The following is a 22,185-nucleotide window of genomic DNA, read 5'->3' as shown; positions in this document are numbered from 1 at the left end:
CACTGACTGATCTCAAGTACATTTAATGAGACTCCTTTTGTGCATCATCTATAATGAAAATGCAGCATGTAAACCATTATCATTTGGCCCCCAGCACTGCCTGTGGGTCGTGGATTGGACCGGCGTGCAAAGCTTTAGTCACTGAGCCGATTAGGCAGAGGTTCAGCCCAATTCTGAATTGAATCAGGAGATCCTTTAATCTCTCCCAATCGAATTAGAACCCCCCCAAATTGATTTGGAGAGATTCAATAATTCGGACATAGACACAGCTTTAATGTCTTTTCTGCGTATCTCAAGGTACCAGGTGGCTTGTGAACACTGAGACAGTGGGGTAGATGGAGTATCCCGTACTTCTGGTCCACTTCCAGGTCCGCCATGGAGTGCATGAGGAATCCTCCCCCCGTACCCTGGCTTAGCAACTAGTGCCTCCTGGGTCTGGGGGGGCACCCGAGGTCCCTCACGCGTTAGGCAGTGAACCAGAAGTACTTCCGGTCCACTTCGGTGTCCACCGCCAAGCACACGGGGAGTCCCCCCATGTTCCTGTGGGACGCTCCATCCCCCACAACATCGCAGCATTCACAAGCCACACCTGGTACCTTGAGGTATGTAGATAAAACATTTAAAGCTCTGTCTATGGCTGAATGAGCATCAAATCTTTGGATTCAGCCAGATTGAATTGGGACAGTGATCTGAATCGAATCACTGTCCACTGCTTCAAACCAAATCAGAATCGAATATGGCCCATATCGCACACCCCTACTGCATGCCTCTGTGGTGCTTGCCAGACCAGCATCGTGTGCTGCATGGGGACCATAGAACCTGCCTGGTATACATCACAGGTGGTGCATAGGGCCTGTCTGCTGGCTTTATTTACCCCAGTGACTGTCCCAGCCACTCATTCGATCTGCAGAGCCTCATGAATTTAACACCCTTGATCTATTTAGTAAGTGTTTTATATATATAGTGAGGGAGCTGTGTTTGTTTTTTGCTGCAGCTTCCTGCCATTGAGTGTTTTGGGAATATTTGATTCATGGCTGCTGTATGGGTAATTCTGCATAAGTGACTAAAGTTTCAGAAGGACAGTGTCAATGAGCGTTGTGAGCTTGCTGCTGGAAAACTGGGTCATCTGTTTATGCCTAAATACAGATCTGAGTACCTAACTGTAGGCTCCCGTATCTGAAAATTTTGCTTTAAATACGTAATGCAGAAATAGAAACTTCTCTTCCAAACCTGAGTAATGTAAATATTTTTTTATCAATTCATATACATAATGCCCTTAAAGAAAACACCTTAACATGATTGCTAGTTGAAATATTAAAATGCAATAAAACCTAATTTAATTTTTTTAAGATAATTCTAGTACCCAATATAAAGACCTCTTCTAGTTTGGCCACTAAGTTCCTCAGAAGCTAGCTGCGCTAATGTTATTGACTAATCTGCCTTTTTTTTAATAGGAAACAAACTTATTTGTATTATTTATTATTTTAATAGGTTTCTGAAATATGGGCAAGATCGGCTATTTTGTCTTGGAATCTCCCAATTAGCTCACAGAATGGAGAGAGCCAGAGTTACAGTGCAGCAACTTTTACATTTGAAGTAGCAATATCCAACAGTGGGAAAAATGGAAAATTTAAATCTGTTTATGTGTAAGTTTTTAATTTAAACAGAATGCCAATGTTTAATATAGTGTTTGAGCCATGATGGTCCAAGAATTGTGAGAAGCAAGGATTTCTTTGGTTGGTATCTTTTACTGGACTAGCTATATAGTTAAGATGGTTAGACAAGCTTTCAAATGCAAGATGTTGCCAACTGTACAGTTGGTCCAATAAAAGATACCAACCAAAGAAATCCTTGCCTCTTACATATGTTTAATATACTAAGATCAGTGGTGTCTTTATCCAGAGCTGTTGTTGATTTGCAAACCTGTTTTCTTCATGTGGGAATAATTTTAAGATATGTTGATCAGTTGCATACAAAGTAGAGATTGGAGACTTTGAAATAAAACATACATGTAGTTTTGCTTTTCAGTAAACTTGTATTTCTAAAGTACATGAAAGAGCTATAACTCCCCATCCTCCTCCCTTCCACAGTGGAGAAGAAACAACAATTACCCTTCCTGATCTCAGACCAGCAACAGATTACCATGCCAGGTATGCACTGGAACTTCTTGTATTGTTATAAATGAGAATTATTAAGTTATGTCTGATTTTCCTGAGAAGTGTGCATGAAATGTTATAAGTTCTTATTTTTATCATCTAGGTGAACATAAATGCTGTCTTTTGCTCTTCAGCCTTTCTTTCTACAGTCTGTCCTCTCTTCACCTTGCATTCTTCAAGAAGTTGGGGGAAGATTCAGGAGACATCCTGTGCTGTTCCTCTTGAACAGGCAGGGTGTAAGTCAGCATGAAGGAGATTTTTCAGGATTAGCCAACCCATAGCATAGGAAGCTACTGTTTGTGGCATGCAAGCCACAAGCATGCAAAGATGCTTCTGTGAGACGAGGTATCAGGTGTCACTGCCAAGAGCCAGATAGCTCTTCCTTGTCCCTACAGCCACTGCTAAATTCAGGCCTCTGGATCCTAGCTTGTCTTCTGCAACCACCAGTGTTAGGGCCAAGAAAGGGTTAATCTGGCTTTTGGTGATGATGTCTCTCTCAAGGCTTTCTTGTTCCTGGAGACATCCCCCCTCCAATATGGCACCCCAGAGCACAAACTCTGCCAGGTACATCTCTGCGGGGTGAGGAACAGAGCAGCACACGGGGAGAGTTGGTGCTTAATTTCTGGTGTGCAGGCCAGAAAGGTTGGCCACCACTGTTCTAAAACGGGTCGGCAACTAATGGCCTGCGGGCTGAATCCAGCCTGCTGAGCCATTTGATTATGCTCCGCGGATGCATGGCTTTAGCTGCATTGCCCCAGTTCAGGGTCAGGACTATAGCATAGAAAATCATTGTCCATTATAAACTTTGCTTAGGCCAGGAGGAGCAGAGGATCCTTAGTTTGGGGAAGCTTCTGTACTGGTCCCATCAACTGTTAAGTCTTAACAGCACTACAGGAATTGAAACTGAGACTGGTTAGTTTGTGTGAGAATGGATTCTACTTGTGACAAAGGAAAACTGAGCATCTGTGGATATAGGAGTGAACTTGAGGGTCAGTAACTGCCACGCAGAGCTCTCAAAACCCTGTCACAGCTCACGAATCCCTGTTCCAGTGCCACTCAGCGGTACAAAAAAGATGGACTGGCTAGAGAAGAAGGAGGACCATCTAGCACTAGGAAAGAGCCCAAATACTTTTGGGCTGTGGAAGGAGCTACTGTTAAGTCCTTCTGGATAAAAGTCTCAAACTGTACATTGCAGAATAGGGCCTAGTGCAGTTCATGGTTCTGTACAACCCCATTACATACTTTGGTTACAGCAGGGGTGGGCAGTATATGGCCCGCAGGCCAAAGCTGGCTTGCAGGGCCCCTAAAATGTTTAGAAAGCTAATATTACCTGACCCAGCAGCATGTCAAAGCTGACAAGACCCAGGGGTGGTAGGACCCAGGAGGAGCCTCCAGCAGGATTGAACAGCCAACCCCTGCCCATGCCTAGCCATTTCACTGCCTTCCTGCCGCCCGCCCCCCCCCGGTCATGCTCCACACCATGTAGCTGCCAGCTGTATTGGACAGGGGAGTATGGGGGGGAGGGCAGGTCTGCGTGCATGGAGCAGGGGGTGGGCAGGCAGGGACTGTGTGTTCATAGACCGAGTCCCACATACATACCATACCATACGCATGTACCCTCCCACACTGCCATACATGCAGACCCCCCACAAACCCCATACCCACCCACATATCCACACATGCACCCACATGCTCTCTCACCCCATGTATCCACACACCCCCAATCCCCACAAACGTATACTCACCCCCCACAATATACAAGAGTAAGACTTCATTTTGAACTATTGTGCAATCACTTCTACGTACACTACACAAACACGAGTAAATGAGGACAAATATTTTTTTAAATCAAATTAATGATTGTTTTAGATGTTTGATTTTTAGAGTATAATTTGGTATTTTTCCGGTTTGGAGACTGCCAAACCCCTTGCTGAAAGGAGCACTTCCGGGGGCAAGGGGAGGTACTTCTGGTGGCAAGGGTTAGGGGGCAGGACTTCTGGTCACACTGGCTACCAGGGCAGGGCATCTGTCAAGGGGCAGGGCTACCAATGGGGCCCTCAACAGCTCCTTTTCCTGCATCTCTTATGTATAATTGAATGCATTTCTAAAACTGGCATTTCAGTTATAAAATGTTGGTGTTACGTAAGCGTTCTGTAAGAGAACACTTTGTCATTTGCTCTTTATCATTCAGAGTTTCAGTAACAAGCAGTTCCATAAACGAATCTGTTTCGGAGCTGGTGAGTTTTACTACAGAAAGTTGTGAACCTGACCCTCCAGCTGCACCTAAACTAATTAACAGAACAAAAAACAGCTTGAGCTTACAGTGGAAGGTAAGTCTCTTGGCATGTTCATTTAACAGCACTTTTAAACAACTGACAAAATAAAATGTACTAAGTTTCTTTTAGGAGCTAGATTTTAGGCGGTCAGTAAAGATTATTACTGAGAAAAGAGGGTTGCTTCTCTTCTCCTGCTTTTCTTTTTCTTCTTTGTTCAGCACCCTTTGTGTGCTATTAATAGATATTTTGTTTGGCTTCTGTCAGTATAAAATATGTTTCTTTTGCACAGTATAAAATGTTTTTGTGCATATGAAAAAAATTGGGAAAATCTTCATTATGTATGACAAAAGTGAAGAATAAACGCATTTAGAATTCTTTATATGGTAAATTAAATGTATATTAGATTGAGCTTCAGAGTTCTTATGATTATTTTTAGCTTATTTTATGCTTTTAGTAGTGCAGACTCCTTGAATTAGCTTAAAGCTAAATTCTGGATATGTAGTTCATGTGGTTTTTAATGCATTTAGTATGTGTGTTCTGTATAGAAATATTTCAGTATATTATGCATTTTGCCTTTTGGGTTTTTCTTATTGAAAAATATACTTTAATACAGGGCTGTCCAACCTTTTTGAATGTGGGGCCAGATCATGAACTTTTTATCACCCAGTGGGCTGGCAAGCCATATTCAAAGACCTCACAGGAAGTGGTATCACATCAGGAAATGATGTCACGTGACCTTTGACACCAGTGAAGTTGCAGGAAGTGACAATGAACAGGAACAGGACATCATTTTTCTGTGCAGGGGGTTAAACTAGATTAGGGCTGCCGAGCTGACTACCTGCAGGCCACACGTGGCCCACAAAGGGCCAGGAGGGGAGTTCCCCTCCCCTCACTGCTGGCTGGGGCCCACGGGCCAGCCCTGCCCACCTCGCTTCGCTGCTCCCCCACCGCTGCTGGCACTGTGGAGCGGAGCAGGCGCCAGGATTCCTCACCTGTCCCGAGCAAGGGACCTCTGAACTTCTTTCTAAAATTAAGACCACAGTGAAGTTAAATACCTGCATATAACACCAAAGGACATCCTTGATTTAGCACAGCATGCTTGTTTTCAAGGATGAATGCAGCTGGAGCCATAAGGGGGAGTTTGTGCTGTCCATTTCTGCCAACATAAAGTGTGTGCAAGTGTCCTTTACTAACTTGATCATGTTCATTGTGGTTAATTAAATGAGGCTGTGGGCTGCAGATGGCACCAGCATGTGTTGCACGGGCTGCACGCTGTGGGGGTGGGCCCCTAGAACCCCCTCACTGCACAGGCTGCTCCAGCAGCCTGCAGATCCCCATCCTCAGCCATGCGGGCTACATTAGCAGAACCTGAACCACCAAGGAGGCAGCTGGACATAGAGTGCCTCTGGGCCGGGCTTCTCCTGCCTCCCACCCAGCCCGGCTCTGGCAACCACGCAGCCCCAGCCCGGCCCCAGGGCGCCCCCAGCTCTGCACAGGTCCTTACCCAGTGCCTCCGTCCACCACACGTGCAGGCAGGGCACAGGCCATGCTGCAGCTCCTCCTGCCATGCGCCGGGGGCAAGGGGCAGAGCCAGAGAAGAAGTCCAGTCAGGCACGGCTAGGGCAGCCCTGCGCTGCGCAGCCCTCGGGGCAGGAGCAGCGGGACCTGGCTCACATGATGAGCCCGGCCCTGCGGGGGTAAGCAGATCCCCTCCCCTCACTGCTGGCTGGGGCCCACGGGCCAGCCCTGCCCACTTCGCTTCGCTGCTCCCCCACCACTGCCGGCACTGTGGAGCGGAGCAGGCACCAGGATTCCTCACCTGTCCCGAGCAAGGGACCTCTGGCCAGCAAAAATGGCTTGACGGGCCACGTGGCAGCCTGCGGGCCATATGTTGGACAAGCCAGCTTTAATACAACTCCAATTAGCAAAAATGTTAGTATGAATACCACACACTAAATATACACTAAGAATCTGATTGTCAAAAACTATTATGTAATTGGGTACCTAACTCATGCAGTTGCAGTTACCAGTTCAGACGCATGGTATTTGTATGGTTCAGTGGCCAGTTATGAGTATAACAGTTTGTATGAAATAGGCAAGTGAAAATCTGAAAATGAAAATTTAAAAATCTAGTGAGCTTCTCATTCTGATTACTTTCCAGGCTGCTATGCTGGACCTAAATGTTGGATCCCAAGTGCTTTTGACTCGTTGGTGCTGGGCAGTATATAGATCTGTAGAAGGCCATCTATCTCTGTATCTTAATTTAAAAGCAGTTTTGCTGACAGATTCTGTACCTGATATCCTGCTTGATCAGGACCTGATACCCTGCTTGGGACTGTTGGGCTGAAACTCGAGCCCTACTTCTCTCTGGGCAAGGAGAAATATGCAATTAACTCATGGCCCTCGTCCAATAATCCATTACATTAACAGTGTAAGCAATTAGCGCACAAAATATCTGAACAAACACATTTTGCTCGAAGAGAAATAACAAACACCAGGCTGTACACAGGATCTTGCCTTGGTCACCTCTGTCCTTCTGGGAGTCCTTTAAGCCCCTACAGTCTTCCAGGGAGCGTGGGACTCTTCTGTGTGTAGAGTTGTCTTCTATTGTGTTCCTATTCTAGCATGCGTGTGAGCCCTCATCCTTGTAAACACTATTTTGGTTGCAAGTCCTAGTGTGAGAACTCGTGTCCTTGCCATGCTGCATACATCAGGATGACTCTGATAAGTCATTAGCAACCTATTAGTCCTTCCAAGGAATTTTTGGTGACCAATAGGTTTTTAAGGTTGTTCCTTTGTTAATGTTCCTTCTAATACCTGGCAAGGTTCTTTGGGTAAATCCAATTATCTTTTATTAGGCAAACTAAAATAGTTGGAGAAATTCCTGAAAGCTTGCAAAGAAGAATTTCTCCAACTATTTTAGTTGGTTTAGCAAAGGTACTGAATTTTCCCAAAGAACCTTGTCTGCCTATGTCCTTAAACCAACACTGCTATAACCAACACCCTTTTAATGCCTGCCCCATTCAAAGGCAGACAGCCAGGTGTCAGTCTCCCTCCCCTTTAACAAAAGAGGTATGAGAGTGAAAGACACCCCCAGGAGTATAACATAAAGATTACAGCAGTCATTAGTTGAGACAGATTCCCAAACTGTCACAGTTGGGTTGCAGATGATCACACGTAAATATATTGTATTTGCACAGAAGCCAAAGGTACAAATGAAAAAGGTTAGCACTGTCTTCAAACATCTGGGTGTTAGGTTAAAGGCAGTTGGAATCCCTGTATTAAGTTGTTCTCTGTATTAAGGTTCTTTTAGCTCAACGTACCTTTTTTTTGCAAAGCTTTAATTTTTAACACTAATCATTGTTTCTTTATTTCAGTCCTCAAATGACAATGGTTCCAAAATAACAAATTTTCTCTTGGAGTGGAATGAGGTAAGTGTGCTTTGTGGTGAGAAACATTGTTTACAAAAATAAATGTTTTGCAGATGTGATGAAAATATATATTTTCCTACATACATATACTGTTTTTATTGTGCCAATAAAGTAAGTAGCCAACTTATTTAATTTTTTGTAAAACTCAAAAAATCTGTATAGTACATCTATTTTGGATTAACTCTGCTTAGTTCCTCTGAGGATACAGTGTTAAACTATTATTTGCACCATCCAAAGAAATGTTTGTATTGGCTCACGTTGGTTTCATTCTTCAAAGAACATCACTCTCGATATTTTTGCATTCTTATTAAGTGAGCTGACCAACATCAGAGGTTTAGCATTGTAGCTCGGGTGGGTATCTAAGGACTTTGGATGCTTATTTCTAACCGAGTCTCAAATTTCTGAGTGACCATTTTTGTGAACCATTAGGTTTGTTCCCAGTTGTCACCAGTATTGTGTTCTTCGTAGGAGTGATAATCTGTTCTTCTTGGATCAGTAATTGTTCTGGAAGAAGGTTAATTTTTCCCCTTAAATGGTAGCACAGCCTTGGTTGCAGGAGATTTATTTCCCTGTTTGCCTGATATCTAGAACTGAAAATTCAGACAAGCTTTTCTGATATTAAATCACTTCTCCAGTGAAAAGTGATTTAATATCACAAGTAGACAGCTTGGTAAATCATGACCCCCTCAGACTCTCTTTTTACATTTGATTAATTTTTTTGAATTAGTGGTATAGAAACAGGAAAAGATGAGTAAAAGGAACTTCTTTTTGTCTTAAAAGCAGTTTGTTTTTTAAATTATTTATGTTTATTTTATTTTTTTTGAAGGGAAAGAGTGGAGTATTCAAAGAATGCTACTATGGGCATCTAAAGCAGTATAAACTAACCAAACTATCTCCTTCTACAAAATACTCGCTCAGATTAGCTGCTAAGAATGACATCGGAATGAGGTAAAATGTAGAATATATTGTATGCTTTTAATTTCTCATTGATCAAAATTAATGTTGTTCATCTTTTTATGTTAACTTTTCAGTGGGTTTAGTGAAACAGTGATGTATTATACAGCAGGAATTGTCCCTCCTCCACCACAGCCACCTCAACTAATTGAAGCAGGAGTAACTTGGTTATCATTAAAATGGAGCACACCTAATGGTGCATCTTTGGAGGACTCTCTGACTTACACTTTAGACATGGAGGAAGAAGGTTCTGTAAGTTCTGGTATTTTTTTACTATTATGTATTGAACAGTAGTGTTAGTTGTAAATTTTAGTCCCAGCTGGGAGTAAATCTGAAGTCACAAGAACATTTTACTGTAGTTAGGCAGCTGGTAAACACTGCACTGCAACTAGTCAACAATGTTTTCTGAAAGCAGAAAGGTTTTCACTAGTAAAGGCAATTCAAGTTTTCTTTTAATTTTTAAATCTGACTGCTTAGTTCAGGAATTATAATTTCATAGAAAATTAGAGTTGGGAGGAACCTCAGGAGGTCATCTAGTCCAACCCCCTGCTCAAAGCAGAACCATCCCCACCTAGCTCATCTCAGCCACAGCTTAATCTACTCAGTCTTAAAAACCTCTAAGGATGGAGATTCCACAATCTATTTAGGTAGCCTGTTCCAGTGCTTTTCTGCCTTCTTGGTGAGAATTTTTCCTAATACTTAACTTAAACTTCCCTTGCTGCAACTTGAGACCATTGCTTTTTGTTCTGTTATCTGCCACTGCTGAGAACAGTCCAGCTCCATCCTCTTCAGAACCACCCTTCAGGTAGTTGAAGGGTGCTATCAAATCTCCCCTCAGTCTTCCCCAGACTAAATAAGCCCAGTTCCCTCAGCCTCTCCTCATAAACCATGTGCCTCAATCCTCTAACCATTTTGTTGCTCTCCACTGGACTCTCCACTTTGTCCACATCTTTTCTGTAGTGGGGGTCCCAAAACTGGACACAGTACTCCAGATGTGGTTTCACCAGTGCCAAGTAGAGGGGAGAAATCATTTCTGTTAATCTGCTGGCAACCCTCCTACAAACGCAGCCCAGTATGCAGTTAGCTTTCTTTACAACAAGAGTACACTGTTGGGTCATATTCAGCTTATTGTCCACTGTATCCCCCAGTCCTTTTCTGCAGAGCTGCTTCTTAGCCGGTTAGTCACTAGTTTGCCTCATTAGGGTTGAGTACAGAACCATATTGATTTGACTAGGAATCTTATAAAGGACTTTAAATTGTTTAATACTTGAAATTTTAGAAAATAGTTTTTCTTTGTTTTACAAGGGAAAATGTTGGTGATGGTATGTCCTTTCTTGTGCTCTTACAGGGCTATGGCTTTCAACCACAATACAATGGAGATGAGCTCTTGTGCACTTTAAAAAATCTTAGGAGGAGTACGTCCTATAAATTTAGGGTACGTGCTAAATTTTATATATGTGGTTTCTATTTTAATTCTGACCCAATGTTTAGATTTTTGGAGTCGGAGCACTCTTTTATATAGTTAGGCGGTTCCCAAACTATAGTTGTTTTAATCTAGCTACAGAATTTTTTCAGTGGGATTAGATTTTTATAAGTGCTAGAGATGTTTGGTTTTGAAATAATTGCCTTTTTCTTTGTTTTTGTGCGCACGCTTGATGCATGAAACAGTTTTGCAAATTAGCCTGATATTGTCCGTGGCAACCAATCAAGAATGTTATATTCCATTCATTCTTAAAACAGCTCTTTGCCTACAACAGTGAAGGAAAAAGTAGCCCTAGTGAGGTAGTAGAATACAGCACAAATCCTGACAAACCTGGCCCTCCAAGTAAACCAAGTGTAAAGGGAAAGATCCATTCACATAATGTGAAAGTTACATGGGGTAAGTGAACTTGTGTCAATATTGTCTTCCCATCTCATAAGAGAGAAATTAGCCTGTTAAAGTATCAGTAAAACAAATTTTAAATGCCATAATGGAATGATCAAAAATAGACAATAGCTAGTCTACACACTCTATTGACTTTTCTTGGAGAAATTTTGGCTTATTTCCGGAAACCATAATGTCTCATTAACACAAGCTGAAGAAATATGGTGAAGACTAGCTACACATTCAGAATGTGTTTCCACCTTAATATTCTTATCCTACTCTTACTTTTGAACCTGACATCACAGGAAAGATGTAACCAAGGATTCTAACATGCAGCATGTTTACTCTGGAATATTTTCCAATTTTATTCTGAAAGAGGGGTATGAACACACAATGCATGTCATTTACTCTGAGGAAATTCTGAATCGTAAAGCTAGTTCTGAGGAAGTTGAAAATAAATTTAGACCTGAGAGACTTGCACTGGTGTACATATTATGTATGTACTATCATTGTCAATTTTACTGTTTTGTAGCCATTCTTTTACAGCAGGGGTCAGACTGACCCCTCCTCACAGACTAGGTCTAGATGTTGCGGTAAGTATTGCTTCCCCCACTGCTGCCAACACGTGCCTAGTTGGGCACCTGTTCTTAACTTGGAACTTGGCTCCACTGTCATGTAGGCTGCCTATACACACGCCCATGAGGGTGTTTTACCTGGAGTGGTTCACGGGGAGCTGTCCTAATTAAAATGCCTCACCGTCACATGTATTAAGCTAAGCCCCTTTTGGGTTTAAAAATGACCATGGGATACTTTATCTAAACCTCGTTTGACAAGGTTTAGGTAAAGCACTCCAGTGGTCATTTTTAAACCTGTGGGGGCTTATACACAAGATAATGAAGCTAGGCTGGAGCATTTTAATCGGAACATGGAGGAGTCTCAATTATTCGAGTCTGTTCTGATGCATTCTAATTAGAATATCAACCAGCACATGTGTAGGTTACCTTTATAGTGCCTGGCCACTAAATAATCCCTATTCAGGCAGCCAGTGTGAGAGAGCTGCATATGAGTCTACTCAGTGTTCCAGAGTAAGTGTACTAAGAAGTAAAATTACTCTTGAGTAACCATGTTGTGTGTCCACACCCTTGCGCTATTAAAGGCCTATGATTGATGTGGTAGAAAGTTAGCAGAGCTTTAATAGCAGTCCTCATACTTCAGCCCGACTTAACTGTGGAGCCTTATGTACTTCACCGGTGTTTTAATGTGTGTGTAATTTTACATAAAAAGGAGACGGTTCAAGTAGAATTGTCATATATTGTAGTAACTTTTTCATGCCATGCTCACAATTTAAGAGAAGAATGACTATCTACAAGATACATTCTGAACGTATAGCTCGTCATTACTTCCTCTTAAAGCTTTAATATCTGACCTTATACAGTAGTACTATTGTAATTTCTCAATTAAATATATTCTTATAAATAGCTGATTGCAAGGTAGTGCATGAATATCAAAGTTAATTCTAAAACCTTTTAAATTAAATTAATTTTAATTATTTTAAATTGTGATTTTATTTCAGATCCACCAAAAGATAATGGAGGATCAGACATTTCTAAGTATTTTTTAGAAATGTCAGAAACATTAATTGGTAAGAAATCATTTTAAAGGCCTAATTTAACTATGCACTATTCATTGTAGGAATTACATTTCTAGTTGTACATGTTTGTAGTAATTTAACTGTTGTAGTGTTTTGTCGTCTTTCATAATGGAATCGATCAGGATTCAGTTTTCATTCTGTATGTGGAAAAAGGTTTGGTGTTGATGTTGCAAAGCTTCCTTGTGGACTGTAAATTTTCTCCTCCCCCTGCCCCCCTTTTGCTTTCATTATAGGAAGTAAATGGGAACTCATATATAGTGGTTCCATGAGAGAACATGTGTGTGATCATCTCAAGCCTGGTACCTCATACAAATTGAAAGTTTACTGCATCAGTAAAGGAGGAGAAAGCCAGGTAAGCCAAAAAGTAATTTGAAAAGAGTAAATAACTAGGACCCTTCAAATAAGCTTGTTTGGTTTTCCTTTTACTTGGGTAAAACAAGTTGTAATGCAGTGTTCCAGAACCGAATCTTTTAAAATAACATTATATATATTTTTACTAGGCTTCTGATGTTCTGATAGTTCAAACGTCAGCTGTTCCTCCTGGACCTTGCCATGCCCCGTGCCTGGCTAGCAAAGCTAAGCCCAGAGAAATTGCTCTTCAGTGGGGTAAGAGTCAACATTTTTGAGCTAGGTATTTATTTGCCAGATTTTAAATTTTAAAAAACAGATTGACAAACAGTTATGCTGTGTATCTCAAAACAAAACTGAAAATTCTGTGGAGTCAGTTAAAACCTTAAAGATTTGTATAATTAAATTTGCTCAAAAGAAAAATTAAGATGTAAATAAAACAGCAACATTTCAAATATTCCTTTGATGATAACTTGAAAGGGGTATTATTAAACCTCTTGGAAGAAGGGAAGGCTGTTGTGTTGTGCTTGCCAGTACAAAAGCTAGGCAACAGTGCATTGTAGCTGGTTTTCACCCCAACTGATATTTGTTACTGACCTTGTAAATCACAAATGAATGCATTTTTATTTCTGTGTGAAGGGGAAGAGCAAGAAGAAGATAATGTTCACAACTTTATTTTATCTGATGATAGATGTCTGATAAAAGTCTCACTAAAGTGACTGATACGAATAATTTTCCAGCTGATTAATTTTTTGCTAACTGACAAACATTTTCTGAAACAAGGATTAGAGGTGTATATATTAGTTGAAGCCATTCATAATGAAATTTTTTCAGGCTTTTCTGGAGTTCATTTGACTGTTGTTTTCATGAAGGCTCACTGGAAACCAAAAATAAAACCTGACTTCTGAAAGTGATTGCGTATGTGTGTGAGATATTTATATAAATGTTCCTTTGCATTTCGTAGATCCACCTTCTACAGATGGAGGCTCAAAAGTAACAGAGTATGTTGTAGAGATGGCAAACTCAGAACAAGATGAACACAAGCAAGTGTATCAAGGCCCAGCGTTAGAATGCACAGTGAACAACTTGCTGCCTGGCAGAGTGTACTGCTTCTGGATAAGAGCAGCAAATAAAGCTGGGGTAATTAATCTGTTATGACCAGTTTTTGTTTGTCAAGTAACAATGACAGTAGTCCTATCTGCTAAGATTTTGCTGATTTTTGTTAGCAGCTTTTCTGTGGCTTTCTAGGTTTCCTCTTGAAGGAAAAAAAGTTGCAAAAACCCATGTGGCTTAAAAAAAAAGACAGTAAAATTTAAGGGAGTTCCCTGTCAGTTTGTGTTTTAACTAGCAATTACCTTTTTTTGAATTTGAGAGCATATCTGTACTGCAGGCAACACAGCAGGGTAAATTAGCCCATGTTAAGCTTTGCTGTCATAGCTAGAGTGCTCCTTAATAGCCAAACCAGCCACTTTAAAAGTACATGGATAGCTCTGTACTGTGCTGGTCATTTCTGTGACATCGCTGTAGACATAACCTCAGGACACCTAAATGCTGTTTTTGCCTTTTTTGAAGATTCAAGCTTCTTTTTATTTTGCAAGTAGTGAGTTCTGCCTGATTTCTCAGAAGCCAGACCTGCAGATGATTTTAAATGTACAGCATGAAATGGTAGATCAGGGCTACATCCAAGCAATATCAGATTTGAACAGGGGCTGGGTCCCTTTGGTCCTGTTTCACCTGCAGCCAGATCCTGCTTGCAGAAGCAAAGGAAGATTTGAAGAAGAGAGATGAAATTCCTTTCAGACCTATGAAAAAGATTCCCCCTTATAGAACCATAGAAAAGGTTGTTGGTGGGAGGATACAGAGATCACATATGTGTACAACCCATTTATGAAACAGCTTGTCTGAAAGGAGCTGTGAAATAAGTAATTTTTGTCGTTCTCCCTATTAAGATGTAATCTTTTCCTTTCTCTGACTTGAAACAAAGCAGATATGCTTTATTTTACTTTGTTTGACACATATATGCATGTTGCCTTTTCTTACAGCTTGGCCCTCATTCTGAAAAAGTAGAGCTTTCTACAGCTGCAGGTCCCCCTGATCAGTGTTGCACACCCCTAGTAACCTGTAAGGGTGCTACCTGTGTAGTGGTTGCATGGGAGGTAGGTTCCTGGGTTTTGTCTTGTTCTTACGTTTCAGTTTTTTTCAATGTGTTGTCTTGACACGCAACACAAGTGGATATACAGAAAGGGAGGATTGGAGCATATAGGTAGAATATTACAGACATTTTCCCAGTCTTATTTAGACGAGTGTTAGCTTTGAAAAGCTTTTTGTCTTGTTAATATGCTGAATTATGAGTTCTTTCTGTTTTCACAATGGGCAAGTTGAGTGGCATTTTAAATATTTCCCATGATATGTTTTAAAGTTTGCTGTTAGCACATTTTTCTTAGGTAGTGTAGACACTAGTTTTTAATTGCTGAAAAAAAATGGTGAGGTCAGCGGGGGTAATGCAGCATGTTGATAGAGGGTCATGTCAACAATTGTGAGCAATGACTGTAGTCAGATGCATTATGTCCCAACTCTTCTCCCCATAACTTTCTCAGATTACCTCAGTTCTGACCTGTGGCTTTTCTCTTCTTGTTCCAGTACTTGCATTCTCTATAGCAAGGGGAATCATTAGTGCTTTAGTCTGAACAGAAAAAATAATCATAGGGGAGTGAGTAGAAACCAGCAGGTTCATTGTCCACTCCTTCCTCTACCTATTCCTCATAGCTGTATATATACATCCACCATGAACTGACTGAATACTAATCTTTCACTGATCTGACTCTCCAGAGTCCTGCATGTAATGGTGCTGATATTAGTGAGTACAGACTGGACTGGGGACAAGTGGAAGGATCGATGCATATCATTTACACTGGCTCTTGCCTGAGCTATGAAGTGAGAGGTCTTACCCCAGCAACTACATATTATTTCAGAGTACAGGTATCAAAATCCTGTTTCTTTTTAAAGTAACGTGTGTGTGTGTGTGTGCGTAATCTTGTAATGTTAACATGTTGAGCCTGCTAACTAAGGGAAAATGTCTGTCTCCTATGTATGCAGAGTAAAAGACAAATGGGCAGCTTTCTTCCCACACATGAATTTGTTTAGGAATAATTCGAGACTTCATATTCTCTTGCAAACCAGGCATTTTCCCTGACAGTATTCTGCATCACTTTACAGTCCCAAAAGGTTGTGGTCAACTACCTGGGGAGCATACCCAAGTTCCTCTTCTAATGTATACTAGCATCCTTTATTAGAAGGCACTCAAGATGATTTACTATTTTGTAAAACAGCAGTATAAAGTGTGCTGCAGAGTGCTGTCTGTCTGAGCTGTCTGGCAACACAACGTTTCAAGGACTTTCTGTTCTGCTGCTGCTGTCGTCTTACCTTACCCTTGTGCTTACTAAGGTGGGATGTTGCCCTCAGTTCACGGCAGGAACATTTTTTACTGTATTTATGAACATTCTGTTAACTTTAACGTTTCTTTAGTACAGCATAAAATCCAGGAGATCAGACAGAATCATGTGAACTCTGTAAATAATATATAGTCTCTGTTTTAGGCTGTGAATATAGCAGGAGCTGGTTTGTTTGGAGATACGGCTGCTGTGACAACGCCAGCATCTGTACCTGCAGCAGTGTCAGTTCTACATTTTGTTGAAGATCAGCTGGAAGTTCCTCTTCCTTTATCAATGTGCCTTGGAATTCAGTGGGAGGAACCCTGTTGCCACGGCTCAGAGATCACTGGATATAATATAGAATATGGAGAAAAGCAGCTTGTAACAGTTGATAGAAGAAGCAGCCATATTCTAGAGAATCTACAGCCTGACACTTTGTACAGGTGATTATTCAACATAATATTCTGAAACCACACTGTTAATTTTAATATGCAATGTTTTGGGGCAGTTTTGTTCCAGGTTTTTGCAGTATCCTTGTAAATTGAATTAGAAGGTTTAATAAATGGTAAGCCATAGAATGTAGGTACATAACAGTCTTTTTTCTTTTTTTTAAACGAGGGGAATATTTGGTAATAAAAACACTAAGACCCCGATCCCTAAGATACAGCTTATCATCATCACCCTGTATTCTGCTGTGGTCACAGCAGAAGGAGATGCAGCTAATCAACAATTTGTTTGGCTGATGCCCGATACTGATAAGAGTTCCTGTAAGTCAGTTTCTTCAGGGTGAGTTCTGCTGTGGCCACCACTACCACTTCCTCCCCACCCCACCCCACCCCCTGCAATATTCTGAGGGATTCTCTTGTCTTGTTGTGGTACATCAGATCAAAATGTTAATGTCATCTTCATGGTTAAAGGAGCTGGCAAAGTCTAAGCCAACGCAAAATGATCAGTACTGGGCTTCTATTTTCCTTATCCGGTTTGCAGCAGTTGCTGGTTTTGTTGCTCTTGTTACTCGGTACTTTGTAATCAAGTAGGAGGTTTAAAACCTATTTGATACTCACCTTTATGTATGCAAGTTATTCTGGGTATTTGTGATTGGTTAATTCTAATTACAGTCATTTCCAGCTAGGATTCTATTAGAGATGTATACACTTCCATCATTTACTGTTCTCCTCTTGCACCAAAAACAGCATCATCCCCAATCCAGTTGAGCCTTGTGTGTGTAACTGGTCTGCTGAACTCCCAGGCACTGACTTGAAGTTGTGTATCTAATTTTCTTCCCTGTTTTGGGCCTTTCAAGCACCTGCAGCAGCCTCTTCCCTCACCCCCTACCCCCTAGTACCTTCAGAATTTGTGACGACACAGTTGATTACAAAAAGGAAGGAACTTTTTTTGGAAATTGGGTAAGGAACAAATAATGTAACTGCAGATAGAAGCCAACCGAAAAAAACAGTAATGAAGCAAAGCATTGATCTTTGTTTCTTCTTGCCTCGTCTGTCATCCGTATTGCTTGTAGCTGAAAACCCTTTGCTGCATCCCAGTTGGTTTGTAGTTAGGGAAGGCTGCTGGGAATTCTTCCGATTCCTGGTATGGGCAGGAAGCCGGAGGCCTGCTTCTGTGTCAGTCAGTTGGTGACTGAGGAAGAGCTGTATGCTCACTTGCCATAGCATCTTCAAGTGGCTCAGATGGTGGCAGGCCATCCCATTGCCACTGTGGTATCTTCTCTTTTTCCCTCCGCCATAAGATCTACCACTTGGCCCATGAAATAAAGGCAGCTAATATGAGTAGCTTGGATCCTTTGTGGTTATTGCAGCCCAGTTCTTCTCATCTGTTAGTTTGTGGGACTGCACTGAATTATTTTGTTAAGTTTGGCCAGTATGGATACTTTCAACCCTGAATAACAGAGTGGCGAGGAGGCCATGACTCGCAATCCTGAATAAAATGTGGGGATTTGTTTTTAAGAAATTCTAAAGTCTCTTACTCTAGTGTTTATAACTGATTATATGTAACTGAGTTCTTTGCAGAAGAGAAGTGGTGTTTCACTTGATTACAAAATATATTAAGGGATTGCATAAGATAATTTCAATACATGTCAGTAACAGAAATATTAGACTAGTCTAATATGTTTTCTTATTTAACCAGTGTCAAATTTTAAGTGTGCACTTTTTTGTCCTTACCTTTTTTAGAATTAGAATCCAGGCGATAAACAACTTGGGAGTTGGTCCTTTCAGTCATACCATTAAAGCCAAAACGAAGCCACTACCTCCTGACCCTCCTCATCTTGAATGTGGGGTCTTCAGCTACCAGAGCCTTAAGCTGAAATGGGGTGAAGGACCTAGCAGAGCTTTAATTACCAATCCTACTCTGTTCAACTTGCAGATGGAGGATAGATTTGGCAGGTGAGATGATTGCAATATGTACAGTTCCATGTACCATTCTGATGTTCATTAAGAGAGATGAAATTGGGTTCAGTTATAAATGTATATCTTCACACCATTTTCTCTGCATTTATTGGATGATTAAATGTGAAAAAAATATTTGAAACTGTTGAAGTATTGACATAAATTCCAGTGCTTTAACCCACTTACTGTCCAAATTGCCATTTTACATTGTTGTAGAACTCTCGTGGGACAGCTGCATTGGGTGGTGCATAGTCATCTATTTGTCTGATGGAATACCATAAGAAAATCTGCACTTAGTATATTTAATTGAAAAATATTTAGAATTGCTCATATATTGTAACACTAACCTGTAAATGCATTGTCAATTTGTGTTTAAAACAGATTTTTTAAAGAAAAATAAATCTAATGTTTGTAATGGTCAGTAAGAGAAGCTGCTCCTCTTTAACCTCAGATTAGGAAAATTGACTGAATTTTTTTACATGCCTAATTTCCTTGACTAAAATAGTGCATGACTAACAATCTACACATCTTTTACATATCATTCCTGCCCAGGGTCTATTTGAGTTAAATGAAAGATGCTATAAACCACATTCAGAAGGGCCTGAGATCTGAAACTATTTTTGGTGTTGGGAGAGTCATTGATTTAACTTATTCAGTGAGTGAACTGGTTATTGCAAAATCAGAGTTCTAATTGTTCAACCTAACATACCTATATAGAAAACTTAAAGAAGAATTGCAATTTATATAATGTATTTGGACATAAAAAATATTGTTGTCAAATACATGCACTTCTTAATGGGTTAAACATTTGTGTAACAGATTAACCTGATTTATTCTGTAGTTCTAAGCTACATACCTTTTTTTCAGGTTTATTACTGTTTATCATGGACCTTGTCATACATACAAGGTGCAGCGACTCAGTGAATCCACTACATACTATTTTAAAATCCAGGCATACAATGATGCTGGAGAAGGAGAGTTTTCTGAAGTTTACGCTTTCACTACAACCAAATCTCCACCAGCATCTCTTAAAGGTGAGATCCCCAGCGTGCTAATAGTTAGTGTAATTTGGCAGTATGTTGGATACTAAAAAATAAATCCTCCTCCCTTATACAGCCTCTCTGTTCCACTCAGGCCTTTCAGAGGGTATGTAGGAGGTAGTAAGAATTTCTCCATGAGGAGGTCCAGATTATTTGGGTAGATGTGATATCTTTCATTAGACCAACTGAGTAGTTGGAAAAAAGTTCTTTGCAAGGTTTTGGGCGCAATCACCCTTCTTCGGGCATGGGGAGTCTCTACTGTTCTGAGACTCCAAGGAACAAAAGAAGCTAAAAGGCGCCCATGAAGAGGAAGTTTTTTGCTGGCCAGACCTTATTTATCACCGCCTTGCCATCCCTAATGTTGGGGGTAGCATCTCCCAATCCTGAATTGTCAGCTAGAGAATGTTCCTTCTCATAGAATAAGTTGGAAAAAATCAGTAGGCAAGTGGAAACGGAACATAAACTTCTTTTTGTGATCTAACAAATACATTTTCAAGGTCCCATGGAGCAGCTCATTAAGAAGAGAGGATGCTAATTTTCCTGTTTGAGAGTGTTTTGTTACAAACTTGGTGATACAAAGAATGAAATGTCATTTCTCCCTAGTTATTAAGAAATGTTTACTGAATAATGGTCTGGATTGGCATGGATTTTTAGAAGCAGTCTTCAGCATAAAAACAAATCTAAAAATCCTTCTCACAGATGTTTATGGACCTCTATAGTCTGAATGAGGGGGAAAAAAAGTATTTGGTGTAAATGAGATCCCAGGAAAGCAGCTAGAATTTTGTAAGAGATAAGTACTTTCCCTGTGAAGTAAACGGTCATCTGATTCAGGAAAGAAATCTGAACATAGTACAAAATGAAACCCAGATCCTTTATGCTGCTTTGAATAAATATGCTTTGTTTTTTAAATAATTTTACAAGGACATCTGAAAGTCCTTTTAAAAGTTTGCTGTGAGATGGTTGTCCAGCCACTTGGATTCTAATGTTTTAAATTAAAGGTTATTTCAGCTTTGCTTTTGTGTATGCAATTTCTTAGTATTGAGCCTGAGTCGAACTTTGTTTCTTGTGTTCGGAGCTACAGAATCTGTTGCTGTTGCAAGACAGGGGAGAGAGAACCTGAGCAAGGCTGCATGTGTAGTTCTAAGTGCTTTAAAATAAATGAATAGATAAAACATTTTAATACCAAAAGGTGCACAATTGTATGGGGAAAATTACTGACGCAATGAATATGGAAGCTCCTAATGCCAGGTATATTGAGGAACTTTTAGGAGAGTGCTATACTGTAATGTAAGTGGTACCAGCTCTCAGCTGCCCTATTCTGAGTCACTTCTGCTTTAGTGAGGAGTGGCTATTAAAGCTGTGCTCATTATTACATAGGAAGGGAAGGGGCTGTATCCTCAGGCTAACCAAGGATGTGAGGGGGCTCCATTTGAAAGCATGTTTACGGATTCCTTTCTTGTTTCCAGCACCCAAAGTAAATCAACTGGGAGAAAATATTTGTGAAGTCACATGGGAGCCTTTACAACCAATGAGAGGTGATTCCATTGTTTACATTCTTCAGCTTACCAGTGGAAGGGAGATTGATCAGGTAACTTCCATCAGACTGTTTTTAAAATTGTAATTTTGGTTCTTGTTTAAATTGTTGTAAGGATTGTTTAAAAGAGAACTTAAGTCTCTAAAACTTGTTAGATCTTATTAGATTTAGACGCATTCCAAATTATATTACTGTTGCTCAGCTATCTTTGAATTAAATGCATCCAAAGGAGTAAATCACATCTGATAATGTGATTCATATATATTTTAACTAAATCATAATAGAGGCAGAGAAATAAAGTACTGTATATCTAGACATCTCAGGTTGGACAGAGATATGTGTGCTCTTCTCTCCTCCTCCTTCGTTATTTAACATTATTTGTGAGTCAGTTCACAAAACAGTGGAAGCGCTGAGTCTTTTTAGGTACCATTTCTAAGATGATAAACTTGAAGGTTTCCCGTCAAGCCTTCAAAACCCTTTCTGTGCATACGTCTCTGACCAGTATTGAACCCTGACTAAATCCTTCCTCAGGATGAACATTTTCTTTTTCACCTTTTTTAAAGTGTGGTTGTCCATATTTTCACGTGTTGAATGGATGCCTTCTCAGATTAGTGAACTTACTGCAAAGAGTTACAGCTGTTCAGACTTGAGGCATAAGCACGCATAACACAGATTGATTTAAGCCTGAGGTGGCTTAGTTTCAAAAGCATCTTCCCAGTGTTGGGTTTTGTGGTTGTTCCAGTTGTCCCATAGCAGAAGTCAGAAGTCTTGCCTCATTGAAAAAAACACTTGGAGCAGTGTAAGCTTTTCGAAAAGCTTTACTCTGCTTAAGCCACTGGTCTTGTAGGTGTGCATCATCTTGCCAAGGTGTTGTTGCTTACTAAGCACCCGAGTCTGAATGAAGTCCTGTTTATTTGGTATTTATTTGAAGATTTTGTTCCAAAACTCATCTCAGCATTTTTGCATTGGCATCAGAGAAACATTTCTTATGCTCTATCCCACCTCTAAAGCTGGCCTCTCTGCCATGAGCATGTCAGTCTCTGAGGACCTGGGGAAGTGTTATTGAGCTGGAGTAACCTGACACAAATCCTCATC

At 40.5% G+C, this 22,185-nt stretch overlaps 1 protein-coding gene across 10 annotated transcripts in view; it reads left to right on the top strand.

Annotated features, from left to right (window-relative positions):
• Positions 1 to 22,185, top strand: part of LOC149858210 (fibronectin type-III domain-containing protein 3a-like) — an 87,658-nt gene that overhangs the window by 61,981 nt on the left and 3,492 nt on the right. For all 10 annotated transcript variants that reach the window (XM_090059346.1, XM_090059340.1, XM_090059349.1 and 7 more), the window contains 18 exons: positions 1,492 to 1,646; positions 2,091 to 2,150; positions 4,348 to 4,486; positions 7,810 to 7,863; positions 8,690 to 8,811; positions 8,895 to 9,069; positions 10,166 to 10,252; positions 10,558 to 10,696; positions 12,255 to 12,323; positions 12,566 to 12,684; positions 12,833 to 12,938; positions 13,645 to 13,820; positions 14,723 to 14,836; positions 15,510 to 15,659; positions 16,277 to 16,554; positions 18,301 to 18,513; positions 19,384 to 19,550; positions 21,023 to 21,144. In XM_090059346.1, the coding sequence (XP_089915472.1) occupies positions 1,492 to 1,646; positions 2,091 to 2,150; positions 4,348 to 4,486; positions 7,810 to 7,863; positions 8,690 to 8,811; positions 8,895 to 9,069; positions 10,166 to 10,252; positions 10,558 to 10,696; positions 12,255 to 12,323; positions 12,566 to 12,684; positions 12,833 to 12,938; positions 13,645 to 13,820; positions 14,723 to 14,836; positions 15,510 to 15,659; positions 16,277 to 16,554; positions 18,301 to 18,513; positions 19,384 to 19,550; positions 21,023 to 21,144 (2,445 nt within the window). The remainder of the gene's footprint in view (positions 1 to 1,491; positions 1,647 to 2,090; positions 2,151 to 4,347; positions 4,487 to 7,809; positions 7,864 to 8,689; positions 8,812 to 8,894; positions 9,070 to 10,165; positions 10,253 to 10,557; positions 10,697 to 12,254; positions 12,324 to 12,565; positions 12,685 to 12,832; positions 12,939 to 13,644; positions 13,821 to 14,722; positions 14,837 to 15,509; positions 15,660 to 16,276; positions 16,555 to 18,300; positions 18,514 to 19,383; positions 19,551 to 21,022; positions 21,145 to 22,185) is intronic.

Source organism: Crocodylus siamensis, chromosome 8, assembly GCF_052110815.1.
Source record: "Crocodylus siamensis isolate JL-2025a chromosome 8, ASM5211081v1, whole genome shotgun sequence".
NCBI classification, from domain to species: Eukaryota; Metazoa; Chordata; order Crocodylia; family Crocodylidae; genus Crocodylus; species Crocodylus siamensis.
Note: the sequence above shows the minus strand (reverse complement) of the source record. Positions and strands in the feature narration are given on the sequence as shown.